The sequence below is a fragment of the Arachis hypogaea genome, chromosome 10 (assembly GCF_003086295.3).
Source record: "Arachis hypogaea cultivar Tifrunner chromosome 10, arahy.Tifrunner.gnm2.J5K5, whole genome shotgun sequence".
Classification (NCBI taxonomy): domain Eukaryota; kingdom Viridiplantae; phylum Streptophyta; class Magnoliopsida; order Fabales; family Fabaceae; genus Arachis; species Arachis hypogaea.
In genome coordinates, this window is record NC_092045.1 from 8822185 (window position 1) to 8831786 (window position 9602).

The 9602-nt window shown below is 33.2% G+C and overlaps 2 protein-coding genes across 4 annotated transcripts; one reads left to right on the forward strand and one right to left on the reverse strand.

Moving 5' to 3' along the window:
• The first annotated feature begins 1076 nt into the window (after positions 1 to 1076).
• On the forward strand, positions 1077 to 5354 carry LOC112715076 (uncharacterized). Of its 2 annotated transcripts, none has more exons than XM_025766822.2 (9): positions 1077 to 1346; positions 2011 to 2577; positions 2698 to 3321; positions 3438 to 3493; positions 3599 to 3670; positions 3931 to 4033; positions 4129 to 4197; positions 4475 to 4585; positions 4801 to 5250. In XM_025766822.2, exons 1-9 carry the CDS (start codon positions 1272 to 1274, stop codon positions 4960 to 4962), a joined length of 1839 nt encoding a protein of 612 aa, XP_025622607.1. In that variant the 5' UTR covers positions 1077 to 1271; the 3' UTR covers positions 4963 to 5250. The 2 variants fall into 2 exon arrangements, with proteins under 2 accessions (XP_025622607.1, XP_025622609.1); XM_025766824.2 differs by having other exon boundaries at positions 1118 to 1346; positions 4478 to 4585; positions 4801 to 5354.
• Positions 5263 to 8628, reverse strand: LOC112715077 (two-component response regulator ARR11). 2 transcript variants are annotated; one of them, XM_025766827.3, is made up of 6 exons: positions 8353 to 8628; positions 7328 to 7480; positions 6854 to 7240; positions 6675 to 6751; positions 6086 to 6566; positions 5263 to 6013 (listed from the first exon to the last, which is right to left on the reverse strand). In XM_025766827.3, the coding sequence occupies exons 1-6, from the start codon at positions 8486 to 8488 to the stop codon at positions 5577 to 5579; spliced, it is 1671 nt and encodes a 556-aa protein (XP_025622612.1). In that variant the 5' UTR covers positions 8489 to 8628; the 3' UTR covers positions 5263 to 5576. The 2 variants fall into 2 exon arrangements, with proteins under 2 accessions (XP_025622612.1, XP_025622610.1); XM_025766825.3 differs by having other exon boundaries at positions 5263 to 6566.
• Between the last annotated feature and the right edge of the window lie 974 nt (positions 8629 to 9602).

The following is a 9602-nucleotide window of genomic DNA, read 5'->3' on the forward strand; positions in this document are numbered from 1 at the left end:
ACACTCCGGTGAAAATCTCTTTTTTTGTCGCTGAAACATTCTTGGAGCATAGCGCTTTAGATTTTTCCACATTAACTTTTATCCTAGAGGTTCTGCAGAAATTTTTCAAAGCTACCATTACAGTTTGAACTTGATTGATTATTCATTGTGGGAGGGGGTTAAACCTATGATAAAAGTATGAAAAAGAAGTACGATGATTTCTTACTAGAAAAATAATAGCTTATCCTCTTGGATACCATGGCTATGATAATATAATAAAATTGTGAAAGAATAAAAAAAGATAAAATTTTTTTATTGTGTTTAATGCAAAGAATAATGCTACTTATTTATACTAAATTGATCATGAATTTTTAAAATAGCTAAAATAACCAAATTTTTTAGATGATTCTATTAGAAAAAGATAAGCATAACAAACTTAGAAAATGATAAACATAACAAACTTGTAAAAGATAAGATATGATAAAGATAAGATCAAAATAAGCGATTTAATAATTTTCTTTACACATGAATTATAAATTTAATTTTAGTCAAGATGATAAATATGTTGTATAAAAATAAAAAATTATGAGTTCAACTATTAGTATTAACAAAATATTTTTTTTGTAAATTATATTTATACTATATATAATGAAAATATAAGAAAGAATTAATTAAGATATATATTTAATTTTCTTTTCAAAAATACTCTTCATCATATATAATATTTATAAAAAAGTTTTTGTTAACTCTAATAATTAAATTTATCACTTTTTGATTTTAATATAACATACTTTTTGATGGATAATATAGCATACTTATTATATTATTATTATTATTCATATTTAATTCATAAAAATAAATAAATTAATAGACATATTAATTTTTATATATATAAAATAAAATTAATTTTAATATACTATCAATATAAAAATAATTTTATATATATCTAATTAAAAATAATTAAATAATTATATAAAATATTTTAAAATATCATTACATTAAAATTAAAATAAAGCTCTTGTATTAAAAAAAAAGCATTTGAAGATACACAACTTTCTCCTATAATCAAAATCAAAATGAGCATTAATATTTAACACAAATCTATAACGTTAACCGCCCCCCCCCCCCCCCCCCCCCCAAAAAAAAAAAATTTATTTTTCCGCATGCCATTAAGACTTTGGTTTGAAGTTTGAAGTTTGAACCGCTTATAGCACGGTTGCAGTTCAGTGTCGCATTCTCATATCACTCTCGTTGTTAATGTCAGAAGATTAGTTAATAAACAAACCTTGTGAATGGCAGCTGAATCGACCAGTTTTCTCTTTCGTTCGTTCTCGGCTCCGTCGGAAACTTCCACCGCCACTCAAGAGGTAAACCTTTTTTATTTTTGTTTCAAAATCTCATCTTTCTCGCGCCTAGTTCTATAATTTTATTAATTTTTTATTGATTTTATTTATTATGGCTCTGTTTTGTTACAATTAGAAGATTGTGAATCCGCTATCATTTAGTGTTTTTGGTTGTTGAGAAAACAAAGGAACCAGAAGAATTCAGTGAAGGAGAAGTTTTAGTGTATGAACAGTGTAACCGTTTTTTGTTAGGTTTGTTTGTGTTTTTAATTTTATTATTTTATTAGAATGGATTTTCCTTTTTTTCCCCATACACTCAACGATTTCTGTTACAGTCTTTAATTGGCAAAAATTTGATTCATATATATAGTGAACTTGTTAGCTATCATCTCTGTGGTAACTTTCTGGTGCCATCTTCTTTTTTATATTTTCGCCATGGTTTCCATCGCTCAGTTTGTGGATTATTCTGCAGTATCACCTCATATTGCTCTTAATGACGATTGGAACCAATCGGTAAAAATTCGTTGATTGTTGTTGAATTGTTCTATTAAGAATAATCCCTTAAAAAAATTGATGCATGTGTGTGAAAATTTTGAATTTTTTAGTCTATGATGAGTTTGCCAATTGCAATTATTAATTAGTATTTATTATTTACCTTAGTTATTTAGTTTTTATCTTTTGGTTTTAGGGGGACTCCAAGAGGGTACTTGGTGAATCTATTTCTTTTGGGAGGTTTTTGTCAGAAAGTCTGAATTGGGAGAGATGGTCATCGTTCACAAGCAATCGTTATGTGGAGGAGGCCGAGAAATATTCCAAGCCGGGTTCTGTTGCTGCGAAAAAGGCCTACTTCGAGGCTCATTACAAGAGGAAGGCTGCGGAGAAACAGGCTGTCTTGGCTCAAGAAGCTAATGAAGCTTCAGGAACATTCAATTCAGAAACACTGGAATCAAATTGCAATGACTCATCAGATGTTGCCGAGTCAAGTGCCGATGCGATTGTGACTTCAGATGAACAGCCAGACAAAGAAGCTGATGATTGCCAAGTTGTTATTGATTGTACCAGTAGAAATAACCTTGATGTTGGACAAAGTGATTCAGGCATTTCCAATGTGCATGGAGAAGGGGACGGGTATACTCACGTTATTACAAACCTTAATGTCGAAAGCTGTGTCATTACTGATGATTCTAACCAGCATGATCAAATTGAAATCCATCAGAATATTGCTCTCCCTGGAGAAGAGAAGAAGTCTGATCATGTAAATGTTTTCTTTCTTATTTCTTTCTTTGTTTTATATCTGATTTCTTTGTATTTATTCCAGCGAGTAAATTTGTAACTGCAGCCACTCTAATGAAAATTTCTCCAATTAATGCTGCAGGGTGTCGCTGATCCGCAAGTTTTGCCTTTGCCTACTGAAGGAACAGAAGTAAATTCTTCGCCAGAATTATCAGCTAAAACTTGTACCCCCCAGCAGCTTTCTCATACTCTTAATGAAAGGAAGGCTGCGGAAGCATTGCCTCCTAGAAGTGGAATAAAAAAGAAGTCAATCAGCATCTTGACTGAGAATCGTAGGCAAACTTCACAGTCACTCCACATGTCCATCAATCTTTCCTCAGGCAATGGTGAAACAAGCAAAACAGATGCACAATCCAGAAATGGCGTAAACAGCGCCTTGAAAAGTAAGAAGGCTGTTGAAGTTTCAATTGAGAAGAAGAGACTAACCGGTCCTTCTGGTGCCAATAAAACAAGTATGACAGCTACTGCTACTGCAGCTGTTAAACCTAGACCTGTAAATCACACATTGAAGGGTATGAAGCCAGGCGAAGGCTCTGTGGAGAAGAGGCCAACTTCAAGCTCACTCCGCAGATCACTCAATCTCCCTTCTAGCACAGGCAAAGCAACTGAAATGACTTCAGTGTTTGATAAAAGAATTGAAAGGAATCATTGTAGTTTGCGCAATATTCCCAAAGTTCGTTCACTGGCATCTAACATATCAACTAAGGTATTAACTCTTCATATTTATATCTGTGGCTTTTCTGAGAATGAAATATACTCCTTTTCAAGATACCATTTAAATGTTTGACTACTGAAGAGATTTCTTTTATCCACTCCCTTTAGGTGTCTCATGATTTCTCGAATCAAGATTCAGAAAATCCACCTTATCCAGGAAGAAGGTATTTTGTCTTTTGAACCTTTTTTTTGAATTAATAATATGCTACTTTTACTGCTTAATATGGAGTTAATAAATTTCACTAACACGAAAATGTTTTCTGTCTCAGGACTGAAGAGGTACTTAAGTCTGTGTCTAGAGGTGTTGCTGCGAATGTGAAACTTCCCTCTGCCTCTTCTGAGTAAGTGCATTTTTAAAGTTGCTAATATTGTTTAATGGGCACTTTGTTGATTGCTACATTTTGCAACTCTCTGGCTGCTACTGCTTTTATGAACAAACATGTTGTCCTAATAAGTGTGATCCATTAGAGATGTTTTATGCCTGTTTTGCGAATGTAAATCTCAAATTGATAAATTCGAGTGCATAAGAATGTGTAAAGTTTACCTTCAAGGCAATGTGGCGATCTTATTATGCCTTTTCTTTTCATATATTTTGCAACAGATGCATGAAATCTTCTAGCAGCAACAAAATTATTCCTCGACCCCCTACCATGTCATCACCGTTTACATTCAGAAGTGAAGAAAGAGCAGTAAAACGCAAAGAGGCACGTTCATATCTTTATACCTTAGCCATGATTTCTTTTCATCATCACCACTAAAGGTCATACTTACATTTCTTTTTCCATTTCTTTGTTTTCAGTTCCTTGAAAGGGTGTATGGAATCAAAAACAAAGAAGTTGAGAAAATTCAGTTTCAAAGGACACCCGAGGTGAGTAATTTATAAGGTTTCTGCTACTATGATCTTTGAACTATTATTGATTCATTAGAGGCATAACTGTATAAGCCAATATGAGATCTTATGTAAATCAATTAGTTGTAAGAACTGAATATGATCTGATATATAAGCAGTATTATCGGATGTTCTTTCAATCATGTGTTGTTCGTTCTCAACGGCAATAGCAACCCCTCTCTTTTCTCCTAAGAAGTTGATTAGTTTGTAACTACCTGTGCCTACTGAGTTGACATATTTAATTTGGATTTTACAGCAGAATAATATAAAGCATGATTTCAAGCTGGGGCAGAGCAGTGGCTCTAAACCCAAACTAAATCAGGACGGGCATGGTGCATCGTGCTCGCCTAGTAATCAGATCCAAAAGGTGTGTTTCCATTCACTTCTAATGTTGCGAAAATGCTATAAACTGTGTACCGAGATAAACTCGATAGTCCAATAGCTTGTATTATCTATACACTATTTACCATCTCAGTTACCATCTTACACTATTCCCACATGATCTATTAAACATTAATGTTATATTTTCTTTTAACTACGGGAAATGTTCCTATTCTAATTTAAATATTTATCCTTTTTCAGACCTCAGTGACACATAAAAGCTTTGGAAATTCATGGAAGCCTCCAATCAGCACCAACAATTCCAATCGTGCTACAGAAAAACTCAACCGATCAACAAGGCACTCAGTAACTTCAATGACAAAGATCACACGAGAAAATGCTTCTCCAAATATTCAGCATTGAAGGGTAATATTGACCCTTGTGTTGACTTAGATCATGCTGTCTAACACAATACTGAGTCCACTCAATTTTCGGTGACTTCAACTTTGTATCAGTGAAAATGATCAGCAGATTTTATCTTTCTGATGTGTAGTTTCACAGAAGTGAAAATTTTGTATTTTAGTCTTAGTTTTCTAGTTATATCTATAGATTCTAGAATATGAATAAGTTTTTGAACTAGGAAGGGATAAAATGTAAATTTTCTGGCATAAAAATAATAAAGTAAAAAAAATAGTTGTATTGTAGACCAAATAAGAGGTTAACTTACATGGGAAAATATTCAGGCCTTTATTATACTTCGGTTAATCCAAAGTTGTAAAACATGAGAGTGAAGCAAGCTTATTAATTAAGATTAATGTTTGTAATCACTCATCATCACCAACTTTTTAATATATGCTTACACTACCCAAATCCTTAATCATTGGATAAAGAATACCCTAACCCTCATAATTGAAATCCCTTTAAAATAATATAGTTAGACTACATCACAATAACATTAAAAAATTGTCCTTTCACGCATATGAGTTTTGAGTTTTTGTTTTTAAGATGCAGGGGAAGGGAAGGGGCAGAGGGACAGATCATGATATGAATAGACCTTGATCTATGACTGCATAATCTGCTGCTGAATCATAGTAATGAGTTGGAATTTCTGCAATAAGCCCTGGATCATAATACCCTATGTTCTGCAGGCTGAAGTTGATGTTAGAGCATTCCCCATGTAGCCAATTAAAATGCAGATCATCGTCCAACGGTAGCGAAACTGCATCCAAAAGTAGGTTTCTCTGGCAAAATTCCATATCCGAAATGCTGTTGAGGTTAGATGCTTGTGTTTTCAATCCCGAATTTGTAGTTGAAATTGGTGCTGTTGATGGATCATTCATCATAAGGCTTCCTGGTTCAATAGGGAACGTGTTATTGTCAACTGCCGATCCTATCGAACTCACGGAACTCTTGTATTCACACTTGTAATCTGCACACAAAGGTTTTGTTTTGATGCATGCCGTGACCTCCTCCCCTGTCAAAGATGGAGAACCAATCGAACCAATTGATGGTGATTGATGATCAACTTGGATTTGGTGCTTCTTACCTGTTACTGGAAACTTGTGGCTTAAGTTACCCTCTAACTGAACAAGTGGCTTGTGATCTTTGAGTTGAATTTCTGGAACTTCATTCCAAGAGAATTGTGTTGGAATGGAGCAATCAATTACTGCTGTGTGGTTTCCTTCCGGCTCAAGAGAGTCAAAAGGTTGGTTCTTTCTCATCTTTTTCTCGGAAACAAAGTTTCTGATCATAGTTCTTCCTTTTTCTGTAGTGGCAGGCGGAGAAATAGTTCCGTTTGGATCACTGCTACCTTCATGAGTTTTGGTTTCCATGTTCTGAAGTTGCAGTGCTCCTTCTGAATAACTGCAGCTGTCAATTGAAACATCATTTTGTTTCTTGCTCACTGAGTTCTGAACTCCAACAAAACTCCCTAGATCTGTTGCGGCTAAATCCGGGTTCATTCCGATTGAGGAAGACGACTTCAGATCGTTCTCTTTTTGAAGCCGGCTTAGGTAAAGCCGATACTTCTGCACAACAAAAATATTCTTGTTGAGTGGGAGAAAAAAAGTGTTACTATACATGTTTCTATCTCAGATTTAAATAGCTTAAGGATATAAGTGTAAACATAGCATCACCTGCAAGTGGCTTGCAACATTTTCTCTAGTCAGCCAAGGAACATTCATGAGATCTAGTATTTTCTTTGGACCAACTTCTGCCAAAAAGAAAGGTTTCATCATGAATTTTTTTTACTATATTTACTTAAACATAACTATTGAGTACTGTAAAATCTTACAACCTTGTTAAGAAAACTTACTATCAAATCCAATTTGATTCACTGCTTTAACAAACTTCTGGTGAAGATCCACAGACCAAACTACTCTAGCTTTCTTTGTGGATGATGGATCTATCAATTCTCTGTCATCGTGTTTGTTATCTGCATCTTTTCTTTTCTTAGTTGAGGTCATGTCTTCAAGGGCAAACAGGTTCCCATCATCGCATTGCTCCAATCCGTTTCTCATCAGGTGAATGCTCTCGAAACCTTCAAAACTCTCGAATTCTCTCGCCTCGTGTATCCTTTTCCTAAAGACATGCTGCCATATGTTTCGCAGTTCCTTCATCCTTATAGGCTTAAGCAGATAATCGCATGCTCCGTGTTGAACACCTTTCATCACCCTGCTTGTTTCTCCATCAACAGACATCACTGGAGACAACATTGCAAATTTCAATCAAATGATTTTTAGAACTGAATGAAGAACTTTTCAAGTGTATTATTCGATAGAGAACTGACTAATCACAGGAAGATCCATCTCAAGTCCAACATGCTCTAGAAGTTTGAATCCATCCATGTCAGGCATGTTCACATCGCTGATCACTATATCATACCCGTCTTTCCTTTCGCGAAGCAAGTGTAGAGCATGCCTCGCCAAACAACATGTTGTCACTGAAGCAAATCAAGGAAGCAATCATAATGAGGTTGAGTTTTTATCTTCCTCCTTGAGCACAACTTAAGAACATAATGCATGTTGTTTGAGTTCCGAATCGCCAAGAGATAAACATCAAATAACCCTTCCACCATGAGTTAGCTTTTATGGTTGAGTTAGACTCGTTCATTTCTAAAATATATATAAACATTAAGGTCTCTATGACCCCTTGTATGTATGAAACTTTTTGCTTGCTACCAAAGAAATGCTAAATTTGTCTTTCTAAGAAAATCCACCAATAATCATGCACAATTTCATTTATTCAAATTAATTTTGTAAGAGCTAAACTCAGATGCCTATACTACTGCATCAATTATCCAAATGGCATAGTGTTCCAAAAAGAGAACTTCTTTTAGTAAACATGGTAACAGAGAATAGAATCACTAACTTATAAATTGTTCTGATTTCAATTACCCAACTTTTTCGTTTCTTATAAAATAAAACTTATCTTGAAACCTCAAATGACTAAGTTTTCAAGTAAAAAAACATAAAATAATCTTAAAAAGATTTTTTTTTAAAAAAAGAGATTAAATAAAATGGAAAAATATTAAAATGTTCTCAATTTTAACATGTTAGACGAAAAAAAGAGAAAAAAAAAACATCATTCTATTTTCTATTAACATAACACAGTAAATTCAGATAGTAACTTAGACCCAAAAATATCATTAAAGACAATCAAAAAAATTTCATATTATCAATTTTGGAGAAGCATAGTCCATAGCGCAACAATTAATTATTACTTCAAACTTAGCACATAATATATAAATAAGATAAGAAGAGTGGCATATATAGTTAGTGATGAGTTGAAAGAAAGAGTAGCAAGAAGAAAAACCTTCATAGGAACACTTCTTGAGCATCTTTTCAAGGATCCTAAGCCATGTTGGGTCATCATCAACAACAAGGACTCTTAGACCTGCTGGAAAAGCATCACGTCTTGGTGAAGAGAAGCAACCATTATTATTGTCCATGCTTCTCACACAGAGAGAGAGAGAGAGAGAGAGAGAGAGAGAGAGAGAGAGAGAGAGAGAGAGAGAGAGAGAGAGAGAGAGAGAGAGGCCTAAGTAGTGCTTGTGTTGTGTTGTGAGTTCAAAAAAATATTTGGGTTGGTTTCTTTGGCTTATATCAAGGCAAATTCAGTTTAAAAAATTGTAAAATAAAATAAAGAATCAACTACCAAAATTATCCAAAATTATAAAAATAAAAACATTACATGCACACAAAAAATCAGCTACTAAATTAATCATTAAGTTATTGTGCATGAATATATGTGGTATTAACTTATTTTTAATATATTTTATATTTTAATATATATTTTATATAACTGGTTGAATTTAATGACTGATTTTTGTATACATATAAATAGTTATAAAAAAGAAATAAAACTTTAAAATTACGCATAAAAATATCAAATTCTTTTAGACGTTTTGTCAAACAATCAATCATCTTTTGATGTAGCAAGTTGTTAAATAATTAATTTGTCTAAATGATTTTTTTTGGCTAGCGTTATATTCATATATTTGGATAATTTACTGCTTTATTTTTTTTAAAAAAATAATAATATACAGTGTGAGTGTGAATGTGAGAGAGAATGAGAACCAACGAATATGTCTCTTTTTTTTTTTGCGTGCTTGGTCCTAAAAAAACTTAGTACTATTTTCAAAGAACGTAGGTAGGAACTGGGAACATAGTAGTAGTGAAGGTGTTTTTTAATGTGAGTTTATAACTTTAGAGCCGAAAGATTATTATGGGAAGTGTATAATGTATAGTGTATAGTTTAGGACTATAGGGAGATACTGATCGGTCACTATAGTTTGAATTCAGAAAATGACACTAAGGAAAAAAACAAAAGACAAAGTGGATGAGCATTGGGTCGGATGAAGAACACTGTTCAGATATACGAAGAAGGCATCAAAGATGGAGAATTATATTTGTGCACATTTTTTTTTTATTTTTCAAATTGATATTTATAGAATTAATTTAAGAAAAAGTATTAGGGAGTTAACGTTAATTCAGCTAACAAATTTAAAAATTAATCAACAATTTAATATTAAAATAATTTAAAATTAAAAACAATAAAAATAT

Bases quoted from the DNA above. Each gene is read 5' to 3' on its own strand.
- LOC112715076 (XM_025766822.2), top strand. From the start codon at position 1,272: ATGGCAGCTGAATCGACCAGTTTTCTCTTTCGTTCGTTCTCGGCTCCG. The intron at 3,494-3,598 runs GTATTTTGTCTT...TTTCTGTCTCAG, and splicing joins CCACCTTATCCAGGAAGAAG to GACTGAAGAGGTACTTAAGT. The intron at 4,586-4,800 runs GTGTGTTTCCAT...ATCCTTTTTCAG, and splicing joins CTAGTAATCAGATCCAAAAG to ACCTCAGTGACACATAAAAG.
- LOC112715077 (XM_025766825.3), bottom strand. From the start codon at position 8,488: ATGGACAATAATAATGGTTGCTTCTCTTCACCAAGACGTGATGCTTTT. The intron at 7,481-8,352 runs GTTTTTCTTCTT...GATTTGCTTCAG, and splicing joins CAAGAAGTGTTCCTATGAAG to TGACAACATGTTGTTTGGCG. The intron at 6,752-6,853 runs GTAAGTTTTCTT...TCTTTTTGGCAG, and splicing joins GAATCAAATTGGATTTGATA to AAGTTGGTCCAAAGAAAATA.